The sequence below is a fragment of the Dufourea novaeangliae genome, unplaced genomic scaffold (assembly GCF_001272555.1).
Source record: "Dufourea novaeangliae isolate 0120121106 unplaced genomic scaffold, ASM127255v1 scaffold347, whole genome shotgun sequence".
NCBI lineage: Eukaryota > Metazoa > Arthropoda > Insecta > Hymenoptera > Halictidae > Dufourea > Dufourea novaeangliae.
Genome location: NW_015374222.1, coordinates 11,693 through 29,782, shown reverse-complemented (window position 1 = coordinate 29,782; position 18,090 = coordinate 11,693). Strand labels below are relative to the sequence as shown.

At 48.0% G+C, this 18,090-nt stretch overlaps 1 protein-coding gene across 1 annotated transcript; it reads left to right on the top strand.

Annotated features, from left to right (window-relative positions):
- LOC107192385 lies at positions 1-12,050 on the top strand. Its single transcript, XM_015581618.1, has 4 exons — positions 1-216; positions 9,103-9,221; positions 10,622-10,715; positions 11,315-12,050. Exons 1-4 carry the CDS (start codon positions 1-3, stop codon positions 11,480-11,482), a joined length of 597 nt encoding a protein of 198 aa, XP_015437104.1. The 3' UTR covers positions 11,483-12,050.
- Positions 12,051-18,090: the final 6,040 nt, after the last annotated feature.

The window sequence follows — 18,090 nt, the reverse complement described above, 5'->3', positions numbered from 1 at the left end:
ATGGTCTCGGGGTGGTGTCCGTGCGTGCCTCTAGGCCGCCGGGAATCTCCTGTCCAGCAGCAGTCGGCCTCCTCGTCGAGGTGTTTCGGAAACGACGGTGCACCGTTCACCGTCAGCGCCGCGACGGATCACGCAGAGATGGTCCAGATGTTCTACTACGAGAATCGCGGGAAATGCTGCAAGAAGCTTCTCCGATACAACGGCTATCCGAACAAGGTAATAATAATATATAAACATCTAACGTGGTTGCGACAAACATTTTCAATAGAACGGGACGAACGCATGAATGAAATGATGAACTTCGTTCGAAATGTTCCCGACATCTTCTCGGTATAACGTTGTTTTCTGTTCGATAACTCGATAAAATTTCATACGGCGATGAACGCGTGTGAAAACGAGTGGATCGCGGCTCGCGGACCCCGAGTACGGTCCTCCAGAGTCCGGCCATTGAAGGATCTTCGAGGTCCTTGGCGAGCTGTCAACGACAAGCTATATCGTCGAAACGCGTGGACTAGTACTTATTGTATGGATTTTTTTTCGAAAAAGAATAGAACAAAGAACAGAAACTATAAATTCATCGCGTGTTTTGTGCTCGTCTCGATCGACCGATTTTACATGGTTTCTTTATCGTTCGGGCGTTGCGTAATCTTCGCGGAATCCCGGACAGGAAGAATGCGAGAAAAGGGGGAGAACCGTTCCTCCGAGTTCACGGCTCGAGAGGTTCCAAGTTTCCGAAAGCCCCCGGGGAAATAAATCGATTCGCTATCCGAATAGCCATTATGCGGACGTGGCTCGGAGGCGAGCACGGCAACGGAGGACGAGAAGCCAAACCGGGTTGGGTTCGGAACGTTGGCTCGTCGGCAATACCGGTCGAGGAGCGCGGGACGGAGTATTCGGAAGACGAAAATCGAGGGAAAGACAAGGAGAAGAGGGTGAGAGTGGGAGAAAGATAGGTAGATAGAGATAAAGAGGGAGAAACTAACGAAGTCAATGGTGGCCTTATTCGCGCCACTTGTACCACCGACCAAACGCTTCCGGAGTTTCGAAACTCGGATCGGCCGAAATTTTCTTTCAATAACCGAGTTATTATTCATCCTGGCCATTTAATACCCTCCTTCGTTCTCCGCCTCGGGTTTCCTTCGCCCTCCGCTACGACCTCGGCATCGTGGATTCACTGTTCCCCGCGAATCAAACTTCTCCTTCGCAGGGGAAACGGATAGACCGTGGTCCGCCTCTCGTCTGCCTCTTGTGCCCTCGAGGAAAGTGTATACATATACCTATACGTCAACTTTTTACGAGGGTAGTACCGGGATTCTCGATCGACCGTAAAATATTGCGCGGAATCTCGTAAAAATACGCTTGCGTTTTCGATTTTCTCGCATTACTTCCAGCGTTTTTTTTTTTCCTTTCGTTCGACAAATCGTTTTTCTTACGGTCCTTTCGGTGTGAGTCATTACCGGTTTTTCTCCATAAACGTCGGACGTGGAGATGCTCTTGCGATGCACGTTGCGTCGAGAGAATTTCTTAATCGGTCTTTCCTCCGAGTCTGCTCGACTTTGTTAGACGTTGCATCAGACGTGGAAAAGTTCGCGGTCTCGTCGCCCGATCGCTTTCCCGCTCATTGTAGTCGCTCGGGACGCCTCATCGTTCGAGGAAGAGCGAAGATGAAAGAATCTAGAGAACGGCAAAGATAAACGTACGCGGCTGCCGTGTTCCTCGGGGCGTCGCGTCGGTAGTTTCGATAAAAAGGGAGTATTGTTTATGATATCTCGTCTGAAAAGGCTGCCCGGTTTCTTTCGCGGGCTGGCTGTCTCTTTCTTCGCAGAAATCGTGCTCGACTACCGAAAGGAAACCGTCTCCAATGGGATTCGAAAAAAGAAAGGAAAAGACCCCGAGGGGAATAATCCGGTCACCGCTGCGACGCGTCGGAAAAGTTTAAGAGGCGCAACGATTCTCCCACGATTCTTCGCGATTCTTCGCGCACCCTTCGCGGCGGAATCTTCAAATTGCTCGCTCGGAGAAACATTCTTCTATAACCGAGCAAAATATTCGCCGCTTTTGTTTCACCGCGGGGTCAGAGCGATCGATCTCGCGGACGGATAAACGAGCATCGAGGGTCCGGGATCCGTTTCTTTCCACGACGCGAAGGAGACTCGGCGAACCCTCCGTCGACGAGCACCCTATTTGACTCAAATCCTCGCGCGTTGTCGTTCCAGTTCCCCGAATCGATTAATTTTCCGTTCCCTCGTCGCGTCGAAACGATTGTATTTCGTCTATATTCGGCTGAGTTAAGTGTTTCAGCTACACGACTATTCTAATACATACACTGCCGTTTTGGTCATCGTGTTGAACGATATGTAACACGAATTTAAATGTGATGTATATGATACTGTTGGCGTGTACAGAAAGTGAGTGGAAATAGGCATTGAGGTGAACGTACGTTAATAGACAGTCTAATTTAGTCCCGAAATCGGTGCATCTAAAGAATCCGTCGAGAACTTGGCTTACATTCCAGCCAAGAGTCGTTAAAAAGGTCCGATAAACGGTGAGAATGTCGGGGGGTGGGTTCTTCCGATACTACAGAAAAGCAATCGTGGCACTGCTAAGCGGGCCAGTTTCAGACACGATGGCAATCCCAGTTGTATCCTCGTAGATTCGAACTGTCGTCTGGTTCGGCTTTTGCTCCCTCTCGTTCTCTCGGGTTCCATTCGCGCATCCGTAGCTCCCCCGGGACGACAATGCTCCCGTAACTTCGCGACCGAATCCGTGAATTTTTGCTCGTTCGTAATGCATAAGTAGATACCGCTGTTCCGTGTCCTCATCGATCGTTACGGCCCGGGAACGCGACAAAACGCGCGCGAACGAAATACGTCGTGACGAATAAATAAAACGCGAGCGAATAGTACGATTAGACGGAGTAACGGCGGTGGCACGACGGGGGCGGGTGGAGGGGAAGTTTCCGGCGGAAAGCGAAACGAAGAGAATGGAGTCGGTTCGCGAGCGAACGGGGCCGACAGAGACGCGTTATGGATGGTACAGGAAGAGGATAGGATTCGGAGGAGAGACAGGAGGCCAGGAGCAGGAACGGCAATTAGAGAGAGAGAGAGAGAGAGAGAGAGAGAGAGAGAGAGAGAGAGAGAGAGAGAGAGAGATGGAGGGTGTTTAGGGAGGAGAGAATGGTGGTGTAGGAGGAGGAGCGAAGGGGATGAAGAAGCAGGCAAAGAGGGGGAACGTTGAAGGGAGGGAGTGGGTGTTGGACAGACAGAGAGAATGAGAGAGAGGTGTTGGGTGGGGGGTCGTAGGGGTAGCAGGGAGAATCGCGGAAAAGAGGCAAGAGGGTGGATATTCCAGGCTGCACCCCGTGGCTGTCCCAGCGCATTGCCATGGCAACCGACCCTGAAACACCCTGCGGCCGTCGCACCATCGGAGGCTTTGCTTTCCGATGATAGTAATAATGTATCCTCGCGTTCCCCGTTGATGTAGGTCGCAGGACGTTACCGTGGTAGCGAGCGGAAGGACTAATTTTTCGAGGAATTCCCGTCGAGTGGTCGGAAGAAGCCGTAACTACGCCCCCCTCCCCTTAGCCCTGCGCCGTGGGTTCTTCTCCTTTGTATTCCCCGTGACGGAGTTTAACGGTGTGCCTGCCTGCGCTGTTACACCTATACATACCACCGAGTGGTCCTTCGATATTCTTTTTACTACGTCCGATTGGGAAATTGCGCAAGATCGTTGGTTCAAGGAGGGAAGAATCGCGTTAACCGAGAAGGGAAGCTCGTGGGCGGCGTGGACCGATACGATCCCGTTCGACGAAGACGTGGTTAGGGGGAAACGCGCGAACCAGGAGAAACGGGAAAGAAGAAAGGTGAAAGGAAAACGGAGCTCGAGGAAAACACGCTGTCGCGTGTTTGTCGATGCATATCGGGCGAGTGGCGTCGGCGTTTTTAATCGGCGCCACTTGTTTCTAACGACCCTCCTTTGTTTAAGCCTCTACACCACGCTTCAACCCCACGCCACGGTATTCCCATTCTCCGCATCAGTTTCCCGCCGTTTCCCCTCGAGTTACCCGACCCACGCCATCCACCGCCGCCGACCCGCCTCTCGTTTCCTGTCAACCGTCAACCGTTATCCGCTACCGTTTATCCACTACCACCGCGGGCGTTCCTTGAGTTCGAGCCACAGTCATCGATTCCAAGACCACGCGATCGTATCGCATAGCAGAGACGAACCAAGACACTGTACTATTTTCTTCTCCTATTTCCTTCACCTTCATCCATGGTTCTTTCCTTTTTGCCGACACAAAGGATAGAATATATTTAGGTACATTTAGGCGACGGTCAGTCGACGAAACGGATCGAGACGAAGCTGTTATCAAACTCGACAAGAACGACTCTCGTTCAACGGTGACGCGACGGCTCGAAATCGAATCATTAAACTCGGCCGAGTGGACTCGACGAAAGCGTAATTTCCACCACGGTTACCGGATCGTCGATGCGACGCTTAATTGCATCCCGTTACGTGCTCTTTCACCCATCCGCAAAGGTGTCCGTGATAAACTGGACAAAAAAAGCTTGGCGTGTAGGACTCGTGCGAATCTTGGAGCTCGACAGAAATTCGCGGGAAAGAAGGCATCGGGAGGGGTGAAGGGAGTATGCCGAGAGAAGATTGGTTGAAAATCCGCTGAACGTCAAAGAGTCGTTCCAAAGACCTGGCTTTTGCGAGACAGGATTCGTTCGGAGTCTGAGTAGTCGGTAAAAGTGTATGTTACCGAGTTTATTAAATCGAAGAGGGCAGAGAAGTAAAGCGACCGACTCTCTCCACGAGCTTCTCGATCAAAATCGACTTTGAAAAATCTGGTGCGCGACCGACTCGGAAACGACGGACGCGCGAACGAATCACGACGGATCTTCTCGATAAACCGAATGCTCGTTCGAAATTCTGGTTCCAACTAATACGATGAATCTCGTTGATTCGTTTGTTTATTTATTTAATGTAAATAAACGGGCATAACTTTTTCGTACAAAAAAGTTATTACTGTTATTCATTAACGAAATTATTCATTGTATTGAGCCTGAATACTTGTGACGTGATAAGGTTTCCATAATACGCTATTATATACATTATTGAATTAATTGAAATAGTTTACATTTAAACGATGGTATACGACCTGAACAAAAATCTAAGTCTGAGCGTTAAAGGGTTAAAAAGTCAGCGTTACACCTGGTGAACTCTCGTCGTCAGTAGAGCCTACCACCATTTATCGAGGATTTACTGTATATACATAAAAATTCGCCTATACTCGTTCCCTTAGCTTACGTTGAAATTGCATTATCGTAGAGCCAGAAGAAGCAGAGCCCTCTCCTCGAGAAGACACTCGTATCGATCGAATTTTCATTTCGCGTAACGTCCCGGCGAAGAGATCGGCTACCCCCGTATTCGTTCGACGATCCCATTACGCGCGCAAGATTAAGCCCGTCGTATCTAATTAGGTCCGTAGCGTGGCAGGTGTAAAGTATTGCTGACCGTGGGGCTCGGCTCGGCGTGGCGTTTGCACGGATCGGTGGGCACCACGATTTCTGGGATTTCGTAGAAAGCCGGATTTAATCCAGGTATACTGTAGTGTACGCGTTCGTATACGTTCGTATCGGTGTATATAATTTCGGTATATAATGTCTATGTACACGTACATATTTATCGTCCGGAACGGCATCGCGTTACCCGGGCGGGACCGTTTTCTCGAGCGACTAACCCAGAAAATACCCCCGGGTACTTTGTCTACGGGAAACCCGACTGCTCGGGCTTCCGTGGTTCGAGCGAACGGAAACCACGGGTGGGACTTCGGTTAACGAAAAAATTCCTCCGTGTACAATTTTCTCCGTTCCGGAATAAAATTCCACGTAACATCGTGTGCTCGTCGATTCGGCCGACCACCGTGCAACTGTGATATTCGATTCGTCGGTGAAGATCGAGTCTTCGGTGATCCAGGGTCTTCTTCCCTGTCGCCGTTGAGAATTGGCTAACCTCCGTTTCCGTCGTCGCAATATCTCGATATTCGTCGCGTGACATCGACTTCCCCGATATCCGACGCGAACTTCGCCGCTTCCTTCTCCCGTTCCCCGCATCCTTCGTCACGGAATCCCGTGAACCAGAAACCGGGTCGAGCGAAAGTTTCTCGGGAGCGCGCGGGCGATAACCGAGCGCCACTAATCGCCTCGATCGCGGAGGAATCGAGCACCTTCTCCCAGGCTTTACAAACTTTTAGTTCGTCGATTATGCGTCGAATAACGTTGCGAAAGTAATTCGTAGTTCGAACGAGACCTGAAAAAAATTGGAAACGTTCGAAACCGGATCGTACGGTACGTGGGGTAGCAGCGGGGCTGGAGAACTTTTTGATTGCACGGTAAGCGACGTACTTACCTATACAATTCATGGACTATGTATATGTATATATATATAAGCGACTAAATCCGACACGGCTTTCGATAAAAATTTACGGTGTCGTATTACGATCCCCCTTGAAGAAAGGATAGAAATAGTTCCGAACGGAATGGGTAGCCTAGCCTAACTTCTCGATATCGGGAGGCGTTTCAAGATTTTCGAGTTTCTCGTTTTGGCTGGCACACGGAATAACCGGGTCGGTGGATAGAAATGGCGATATGGAGAAACGGGGGCCGCGCATGCTCGCGGAAAATTCGTAGGAAACTCAATTTGAAGGTACATACAACGCGATCGGGGCTCGCTTTACGACTCTATTCTCGCTATTTTCACGGGTTCGGTTGCATTCGCCGTGGAGCCGAGTCGATACTGCTCCGAACTCGGGGCACCGTTCTCGTCCGCTGGGTTTCCACGTTCGGAGAGGATTTCCGGAGTCTCGCTGCTTCGAAGAATATTTCGTTCATTGGATCGTCGAATCGAATACCTGGCTAAACCGGCAGTTACCGAGACTCAACGCAAACATACGATCCTCTCCGGGGATAACCGCGATTCGTGCTTAATCCTGAACGTCCTTTGCGAATACCCATCTCCTGGAAACTAGTGGCTCGTTTCCTATCGAGGATTGGACAATTCGTGGCCTCGCGTTCGATCGCTATATACGATCGCGTGTTTCCTTCCGTTGCTTTGATGGAAAAACGGCACACGATTGGCATTCTCGTTTTTCTCTCTTTTCCGAAAGTTTTGCTGCCCAATGGAAAACTAGTTCGAAGTTACCTACTGCATATAGCGGATACCGACTGAACAGCGACGAGTACGTATTCGAAAAAGAACGCGTAAACGCCCAGAGATATATGGGGTGTCTCAGGTCGGATATGATAACCAGGCAGTGGGTGATTTGATAAGGAAAAATAAGTTGAAAAAACAAAAACAAAATGTTGTCGAGTGATGCTTCGGTTTGTAGAAAATCAAAGTTGAAAATTTATTGGATTCACGGGGTCAGTAGAATAGGACTTGGCTGACGCGTCTGTCCATTGCAGGCCGTTTCTACTTATTGCCAGCACGAGTACATGCGTTCTCGATGAATGTTCAAATCCAATTTTCTCGAAAATGAAACGTCAAATAAAAGAAATTTACTTTCTTCTTTCGACTTACTTTTTCTTATAGATTCACCTCCTACCTAACGTTCCTTAAAGTACTCGACATTTTCTTACGAGTCGCGTCGCATCAGTGGGATCGAAGAACGATCTCTAACGGTATTTATTATTTATTAAATAAAGAGGATAAATCCCATTAGTGTGCATTAATATATACTCACACATCACATACACAAGTAACAAAGTAAATAAAGGGAAAAAACTGATAAGAACGCGTATATGAAAGACTTATAATGAAGATGTATACAAGAGCAGACGTGTGACAAAGATTAATCGAGCTCAATGGGTGATAGTTGCGTCATCGATGTTAGATATGTACCAGTAATTTCGATCCGATCATTTTTCTCAATGTCGCGATGTCTGCGAAGTACATTCGTTCTCGATGAAATTAACTATTTGCGATCAAGCTTTCTCAAGAATCGCATCTGAAGTTTACAAGGGTATCAATGTTATCACCAGCTTAGTTTTTAATCGATAAACGGGTATGATAAAAGTTCCAAGAAGAGACGGGAACCGCGTCGAAAAAATGCCACGAATGAGAATAAACATTCGACGACAATGGTAATGTTATGTCTGTGAGAGGATTGTCACATCGAAGAAACGCGTAACCTTCCCCCAAGCGAACATACACGATGCGTATGGTACAGACGGAAATGGTGATAATGCGAGGAGGATCGGTTACTCGATCGACGGTAATCGACGCAACGTGGAACGTCGGCGCAAGATCCATACGTCGGTCGTCGCGTGCGTTATCGAGCGCGGATACGACGTTCCACGATGGATAGTTACTCCTCGTTAACACCCTCTCTCGGTTCGTATCGCTTGGCGACACACGCGCCTGGGATTCCGTCTGTTCCGCGAAAGATTAATTATCGTAACGCTTTCGTGACGCGCGTCCTTTTTGCTGTCCGAAAAACAGTTCCACGACACGAAATACGGTTTTAAGATAGAAGCAGGAAAGACTGGACGAACAAAAGCTCGGTTTCGGCAGTGGCTCGGAAACGTCGAAAGCTTTCCTTGCCGAGACAACCAGCTCGTTCCAATCGTATCTTGGTCTTCCTGTTATATCGCACTTTTTCCCGCGTTGTGATGAGGTTTTATCATTTCTTTTGTATCCTCCTTGTTTTTCATCGTAGTCCATTTCAATGTAGAAACCCATTTCAATCATATTGATTTTATTTTTTTTTTTTCATATATCTTGAACATACGTAATTAAGGTATAAACATAAATCATACCGTAGGACTATCCAAGTTAGCGGACCAATATAAACTAGTAAAATCATTTAAAAACCAGTTAGGACAAATAAATTACGCTGTTTCTAGAGCCCTGAATATCACACAGGGCATTCTAGCTTTAACTAAAAAGTGAAACGCACGCGGGGCTCCAAATATTTCGAAAAATCTTGAAAAACTATAATTTCTTAGATAGGACACTTTAACTAACGACGACAGTGTAGGTATTCCTTATCAGGCGTAACGATCAATCGCTTTGAATATCGGTTGCTGTTTGTTGCAGGTCCTTCTATTTCCGGACGAAGGCTGGGCGAGAAGCGCGAGTAGTTCCTACTGGACTTTGACGCCTTTCTGGTGGAGTCGAAGTCGATGCAAGGTCGTCGAAGTCGCTGGGACCAGGAGGTAAGTGGTAAGTCGGTGTCGAGGGTCCGCTCGGTTACCACGCGAACGCGATAACAGGGTCAGTCGTGGAGAATGAGGTCGTCCCGACATTTTCCCGGTAACCGTATTCCTAGCGCGAACGGAAATTCGAGCTTTTAGGTTACGTGGTCGGAATGTTTATAACCGCCACTCGACACGCTGACGCCGCTGGTCGAGAATTACAGGGGGCGACGAATCCAAAACTTTGGTATCCTCTTGTTTCCGTTCAAGTATACACGGTGGCATGCGCGACACAAAACTCTAGGGACAGTACAGTAAATCCTCGATGCGTGTTCGAAAAGTCCTCGGCACTGAACATTAAATATTTCATGAACTAATGACCATGTACGTTCGAAACAAATATCATTGGCTTTAATATTCCAAGATCTATCGCTGTGCTAAACCTCGTTAAAAACTCATCGTTACACTTGGAGACCCCTCCTTATTAGTGTGCCCAGAAGCCTTCGAGCATTCATCCAGGCTTCACTGTATAAGATTTCGCAGAATTTTACGAAACACGAAACGAACAAACGTTTCGTCGATCTGAAGTCTTTTTATCCGTTTTCTGTTTTCGGCGAGCTTGCGAAACGAGATCGATCGTTCGTCTGGTATTTGGTGGCGAACGATTCCATGATCCGTCGCGGAGAATACGGTGGGAGCTGAACGATGCTCGTAAGCGCGCGGCGAACGGGCAGGGTCGAGCATCGAGAGGATGCTCCGGTTGGCAGTTTCCTTTGTGAAGCGAATCGAGGACCGGAGGAAAAGTCAAAGCACCAGCCATAGTAGATTTTAAACCGAGTGTTGGATCCGCCGCACTTCAATGGAGGGCGTTTAAACTTTTAATGATCGTCGCCGGTTGAACCGCTGCGCCGGAATAAGCCCCTCGAGCCACCAGGGAAACACCGCGCCCGCGCCATCCCTCTTCTCCTGCTCGTTCGCCTTCATGACCCTCGGCTCATCTCATCCTTTACCCTTTCGCTTCCGAAAACGGTCGAACTACGTTATTTCGTCGTTTTTTTTTTTTTTCCTTTTCGAGCTTCCTCCTTCCGTTCAGATCTTTCTTCCTCTATCTCGTCGTTTGTTCATCGATTATTCTTGGCTGGTTTTTCGCACGATTATTTTATCGAATGCGAACGGTTCCTCGATGAACGTGTAAATCGTAACAACGGGACTGTAAATATATCGACGGGGAATAATAGAAGAGAAATAAATAAGACGTGAGGGTGTAACGGTAATCGCATTTACCGATACTTACGAGACGATAAAACCCTTACGGAAGTCGCCCGATCGAACGTTGTTCCACGAGCGAGATCTGTCGGCTGCTCGACGACAGCTGAACAAATTTTCGCACATGAAAAACAACTGATATCGCTGTGTTCCAGGTACAGCACTCAGGCGAAAATGGTGGACACAGGAACCGGCACGCTTTACATTATCGGTTCGTTTAAGAGAATGACAACCGATCCCGATTTCAAGGTACAGTTATCGTTGTTCATCATTTTCAAATTTCTTTCGTTTCGCGAGTCACGGTTCTACCAAGTTCGAGCGATTACATAATTCCAAGTGCGTGCAAGGACGCAAGAGTACATATAGCGATCCCTCTATAAAGTTTGACTATATCATTCGAGGAGAAGACTCCCGCGTATATGTGTAAGAAAAGAATTTCGCGTCAAAGCGCGGTGAGGCGAGGAGAGGTAAAGGAAGACGCCGAGAGCCGAGCTTTTCGGAACGACCCAAATTCTAAAGTGGCTTCTATTGTGCCGCGTCTGCGTAACGTATAGACGACACAGAAATTTATGACGCTGAAACGCGAACGTTAGCAGCACCCGCCTAGCCGTCCCGACTCCCGCGCTGCCTAGATTAATCGCTACGCTGCCTGAAGAAACACACGTCTACGTATAGAGGGTATCCGCCCTAACCGTGTACAGTCCATTATTTCCTAAATTATTCGAAACACTAGAATACTCTTTACACAAAATTGAATGTATCGAAACTTTGGCGAAACGTTGTTCGGATCACGCGACAGGGCACACTTCGACGTCTGAACGAGGCGCCTATCGCTTTTCTGTCGACAGTTGTACCTGACGTCGAACGTTTCGTCGAGCGACTTCAACATGGGCTACAGTATGACTGGCACGTTGGAGCGCGGCTGTAAAAAGACCAACACCTTCCAGATGACTCACTTCGCGGTGATTCGTCGACGGGACTACGAGAAGGCCTACGAGGATCCTAACACCACCTAGTGTCCGTCCACGCCCACGTTGTCCGAGCGTGGGGATTGCGAGCACTACGCGTAAAATGGAAGGAAAGGATGCAATCCGCTTCGCGCCGTTATCGCTATCGCCGCCAACGCTGCCATTTATACTGACCGCGTTCCGAGCTTACCTACACAGCGTTCTAGTCAGCCACCTGCGGAACACGCGCGGAGGAAACGGAGGCCAGGTTGACGGGTTCCCGCGTGAAAGCGTGCGCGGGCGAACGCGCGAACAAAAGAAAGAAAAAAAAAAGGCGAAAAGCCAAACGTCCAAAGGTAGTGTTTAACTTAGGTCGAATTAAAATAGTTTGTAATTAGCGACGCGATCGATACCTAAATCGAGTATACAAAGCAACGGTGATCGAGAAAACCAAACGAGTTTCCAAAGTATTAGCACGTAAGGTCGTAAAATTTCTTCCCCAGCGACGAATACGCTGGAGCAGCGTGTCGCGTCGTCTCCTATGCGTGCCCTCCTTCCGGGACGACACTCGCAGCTTTTCGTCTACCGTTCGCGCGACACACGATACGACACAGACACACGCATTTTCGCTTCGTAAATCGGTCGGTACTGTTACGAACGGTAGCTTGTGTAGCCGGTATGCGTAGTGTTGCCACCTTTGATTTCTGAAAATCCGTAAAGAAGGGCTGAAACTTTCGTAGAATTCCGTAGACACCCCCTAAGAAGATCCGTAAATGTACGGATTTTTGTACGAGTGTAAGTCACCAGGTCGAACGCTGCTATTTCGCTTTATTTAGGATTTCTAATTCTGCTGACCGTGTAGCTACTCGTCACGCGTGTTCAGACAATTAACGATGAAACTCCGGAAAGAAAAAAATTTTGGTTTGCTCAAATCAAAGATTTGCAAACTATAACACACAAGCTTGAAATGAATATCCGAATGACATAACAGAATACAAACGCATCAGTATAAGCTACCGTTACAACAAAAAAGATCAGAGATCCATAAATTTTGGTTTGATATTTATAGATCCCCAGGCAAGATGAAAAATCCGCAGAACTACGGAAAAGTCTATAGAGGTGGCAACACTGACACATGACAGACACATCTCGAGGCTTGCCGCGCTTTCTGTTCTTCGAGCTATTCCATCGTGCCGCTCGAACGAACAAACCCTTTTACGAAATCGCTACGGTAGTCGCGAGCATGAACGTGTAAACTCCTTCCCCCTATCGTGGGATCGTCGTGAATCGGCCCATGGTCAACGCGATACTTATTTTTGTTAACGAGTAGAAACTTGGCCGCGTCACGACGCGTCCCGAGCAGAAGTATTACATTATCAATATATGTATTACTTCGATTATTTCGTCGGTCGACTCGACTCGACTCGACACGCCTTGACTCGGCCGAACGACCGATCGAAACTAGCTAGTCCCGTGGTAGGGCGACGAAGCTTTTGGTGATCGCCGTTTAGAGGATTTTTGTACTATCCGGCTTTGCTCAAAGGTCTGTGCGTAAACGCCAAAAATACAGACGGTATAGGTGTAAGATACGATCGAAGAACGCGAGTTCGATGTGTGTTCCCGACGATCGGCGGAATGCGCGACTCGCGGAATTTCGCAATCGATTCGATCGTATCCTCCCCGTGGCTGCTGCACGCATTCCGACGGTCGCTCGGGGCAACCGGTATTTGCCAGTTCGAACGAACAACGCTTTTTCTCTCTTTCTCAATCTCTCTACCTCTGTTTCCGCGATTCCGTGCTTTCTCCGTCTGGCCGTGCGTGTGTTCATCCATTCATCCATCCATCCAATCCTGCTACGTCCATTCGCTCCCTCCATATTCGTCTAGCGAAAGTCTCGCTTGTGCGTTTGGTAGCGCGATTGTCGCGATCAACGTCGTTGATGTTTCCGCGTATCGAAGCAGAAAGGAAGACGATCGAATCCTGTCGTTTAGTGTCATTTAGTCGAGCGCCATTACGTATCACAGGGTTTAACGGTTATTCGCGATTCGGTAGAGACGGGACGAGCGGTAGTGAGTGTCCGTTTAGTCTGCACCTTCGTCTTCTATCTGTCGTTGTTATTGAATTTTCATCGTTCTCCACGACGATTAAACGCGCCTCCGCTTGCCCAGAGACTAGAATTCCGAGAATAAAATATTCACGCTCGTTCCCTCGACTCGCGAATGCCGAATAGAATGTCGCTATCAAAGCAGCGTACAAAATGTATCCAGTCTAAAAGTCCGTGTCTGCAGGAAAGTTTTCGGGAAACTCGGTCGATGTCGTAGATCGTTGATTTTATCGTAGACACGCAACGCTATGTTCGGCGCCATATACTAGTCGTTAGATTTAGCACGGGTCGCCCTGTAATCAGCGACTTCGATCAGTGTAGACGCGTGTCACTCCGACGGGAATCCGCGAGAACTTCGGCGCGTCCGCCGAAAAACTATCTTGGCGAATAACGTCGTCGATCGTTTCTTTATCCCTCGAGAGCGTGAAAGTCGTTCCGAGTCGCTTAATCCACGAACTCTCTCGACGATCCGACGCGATAAAGCCGTCGTCGTCGGGGATGCGCAAGAGTACTCGGGGGGTCTTTCGTCGGATCAAAGTTGACGCTTGGCAGCGCTCTGAGTAACGATAGATGCTCGTCCTCGCTTGTCGACACAGTTTCGGTGTGTTCGCTTCTTTTAGCCCACGGTAGAAATCGGTAGGTAGCGGTTTAAGCGAACGTACGTCCGATATCACGGTCCCTCCTAACTACTTAGCCGTAGCTTCGACCCCCGAATCAGCACGGCCTGCGCTCGCCTCTCGTGAAGGGAAGCGACAAATCTATCTTCGTCGGCCGTGTAAACGGGGTCTTCTAGTCCGTTCGAAAACCCGCTCGGCTTCCGAACTTCCGGTCCAGTGGTGTCATTCGCGAAACCACGCAGATTTCGATCAAAATCGCGATCGGAAGCGTGACAAACTATCGATGTCGGATAATCAAAATTCAATTGGTCGGAAGATGGGAAGCGGTGGAATTCTTTATCCTTCGAGTGTAGCAAGATTATAATCGTAGACGTATCGTAGTGATTGTAGAGATATAGAAAAATTAGCCTAGTAGATATTCGTGTCTTCGTTATCGTCGTCGTTATCGTCGTCGTTATCGTCGTCGTCGTCGTTTACGTTGTCAGCATTCGGGTCGCTTCCGTTTCACGACGACAATGATTTCTCGGGCAATCGCGAATTTGCTATCGCTGCGATCGATCGAACGGTAAATATTATTTTTTATAGAGGACGTGGCCCGCCGATTGTGCGAATTCGCGCGATAGCAGAGTCGCGATCGACTCGTGGTAACCAACGATTTCGTCGTCGTCGTCGTCGTCGCGACGGACCGATCTCGGATGTCTCGCTTAGGATACGTAATAATCGAGCGTAGCCAAAAGTAATCTTGTTATCTGGAGTAGACGCGTTCAACAGCATTTTAGATGAGCGAAACGAAGAGTATTTCGCCGGTTCGAGACCATGTACGAGCGTTCTTTGCCGCTTAAGATCGTTTTCGCTTCTTCACGACCAAGTACCACCGTCGACGCAAGTGAAATTTCACACGTCTCATCTGGTCTCGAATCCGTCGAAATACTTTGTCCGTAGTACAGGTAGCATAGCAAAACAGAATAATCGCTTATGAGAAGCATGCCGACTAATAATAGTATGTAGAATGCGTAGTTTGCTTTTCTCTTAGTTTTGTCTCGATCCAATGGTTCTTGTTATCTCCAGACGATACGAAATACTATTTCCCGTTCAATAATCCCGTACCCCCGTTTCATTCGTATCTCGTTGTAATCGATGTGCTAGTCACTAGAAAAACACATATAACGATATACCGGTAGAAATGTGTCTGCATCTTATCTTTACTATTCGCGCAAAACGGATAATTAACCGTAATTGTATCAGTCTTTAAAAAATACGAAAGGAACATTCGTATTCAAAGCTATGGCTGTGATCCTAATTAATCGTGGAACGGTTCGTAAGAAATATATATACATATACACTATATTATATATACATACATATATATATATATATATATATATATATATACATACAATAAATAGGTTAACGACGCCATGTAGCGACAAGCGACGCGATATTTTGCCAAATCGTTGCGTTCCGCGGACTTGAGTTTCTATTCCCCGATGGATTCGTTTGCCAGGCTAATTCTCCGCTCGAAGGAACGCGTCGCGTTTTCCTCTTCGGTGCTAAATGGTGTAAGCAGTCAGTCCTTTCAAATGAATCGCCGGATTTCGCGATTCTCCCAAAGTCTAACCGGTCGTTTCGCCGAACTTGAAATCAAAAGGCCGCGGGGCTTATATGTATACATACTACGTCTTTCGCGACAGTTAACGTTACGAGAATCAAAGTTCGCTTCAGGTCTATGTATAATCGCTCAACGTGAAAAGTGTCCGAAGAAGTTGCGAAACGATGCACGCCGCAATATACGGTTTCGCCCGCGTAAAAACCTCCGTTATTGAAAAACCTCGAAATTTTTCCGTTTTCACAATTACATTATCCCGCCCGACGAAGACGATCGGAGAGGAACCTCTCTCCTTCCATATTCTATCCTTTCCTACTTCCACCTTCATATTTCTCTGTGCGTGTAGGTATTCGTTTTCGTTTTTCTCTTCCTGTTCCTCGTGTATATTCGAAAACATTTACCGCCGACGGCGAAACGATCCCGCGAGCATCGTTCGTTCTCGACGAGAACAACGGATTCCGGTGTCGTCCGTGCAGAACCGTGGATATGATGGTCGCGTCGATCAAAGTTGTCGGAATCGAGCGAAGCAAAAATCGAGTTACGGAAACTGGTGCGCGACAAACGCATTAGTGTATTTTCACTACTACAGTCCTGTCTACAGTCAATTCGTTTTGTATCTACACCTAATCTATGTATCTATTGATATAATTTATGCCGAAATAAATGTTACATTTACGCACAACGGGACAACTGTGGTCTGATTCAATTGTTTCTCGTCCCCCACCATTTTCCATTTCCGTAACGTGTCGCGGCCGTGAGTGTCATCGATGTGTGATTATCGTACACGTGTTGCGTCGATACGAGTTACCGAAGCGAACGTTTAAATCCTTTCCTTTTTTACATCTGCCCGATAACAGACATTCGTATCGACGATGACGCACTCGAGATGTTCGGATACTTCACCCATTTTCGTTCCATTATCGTTCGAAGAAATCCCTCCGCATCAGATCTGATGGATAAAGATCGGCCGTGATTTTTCAACGGTGAAAACGTACACTTATACACTCTCGGTGCAACGATGTTCACCCTTTCGGAACGTCCACGATTTAATTGTCGGGGACGTCGCGTCGTCCAATTATCGGCCGTTTCGAAGCGAGTATCTAATTAACGCCGAAACGCCGCCGATGGCGTTTAAGCGCGTGCTCGCGTTCACGCGCGTTTGCAAGTACATACACCGGCACCGGGCGACGCTTCCGAAATTTCGCCACTTTGTATGCAACGGGCCGACTCGGGCCTCCATTCTGCCTCGAAATAACTTCGTTTCAATAGCGGCTAATTTAATTGTCTCGAGATAATATCGTATAGCCCGCGGTGAATATCAAACGAAGCGTCGAAGCTAGGTATAGTCGGAGCGGGACCGACGAGGATTCGTCGTCGAGTTACTGGGTGGTGGGCAACGATTCCTTCGTTGGGAGCGTTTCAACGTGATCCGTTGGAAAAGCAGAAAGTTGTAAATTCAACGGGGAAACCTTCTTCTCTTCGTGTTCATACCCAGATAGCACGTGCCGCCTAGAAGACGGCTTAAAGACGCCTTAGACCTAAAACAGCCGTAAAATGTGCGTTTTCAAGGCGTCATGGGTATATTCTTTCAACGAGGTGGTTCGTCGTTTCGTTGTGCCAGCCGCGTGGTTTTCGTAACGAGGGCGACGTGACGTGTATCTCTTTCTCTATCCGTTGCAAAGAAGTAAACGACTGCTCGCCGTAACAACGAAGGGAAGGAAACGCGACGGTTTAACTGGTTTCAGCTTATCTCCGAGTTTCCTCGTATTTAAGGAAAACACGAGCAGAACCCACGAGATCGTTAGGAAAGTTTGCCGAGAAGCACAATGTAGCCGCTCGACTACCGAGCAACAACGGTAAATACAGTTTGCCGACAGTTTGGTATCTCTCTTAGTGTTCTTCGTCGCTGCGATTTCGTCGTGTATCATCCTCGTTCCCTTTCGTTCTTCTCGGTGGCGCGATCTTTTGGATACACGGAATCTTCTCATGATCCAGCATACAGACGATAAACGCTCGTTTATAGACAACCGGGTCGTGTCCGTTCCGTGTCCCAGATCCGAATTGTTTATCGTATTTTCATATGTAACATTTTATACCAGACCTATCCGACTATATACGATTACGCAGCGACGAAACTCTTGCCACCGTCGACGTCTAATGGATTCGTCGCGACGTCGCGCGACACTTATTCAAATTGCTCGTTTCTGTTCGACCGTGGGACGGCCGACAGGGCGAAGGGAGCCGAAGAGGGACGAAAACACGGTTGGCTGCTCGGCTCCCCGTGTCGTCTCGAGAGCGTCAAACTACATAATTATCGGTTAATCGCTCGATAAATTCTGCGTCGAATTAA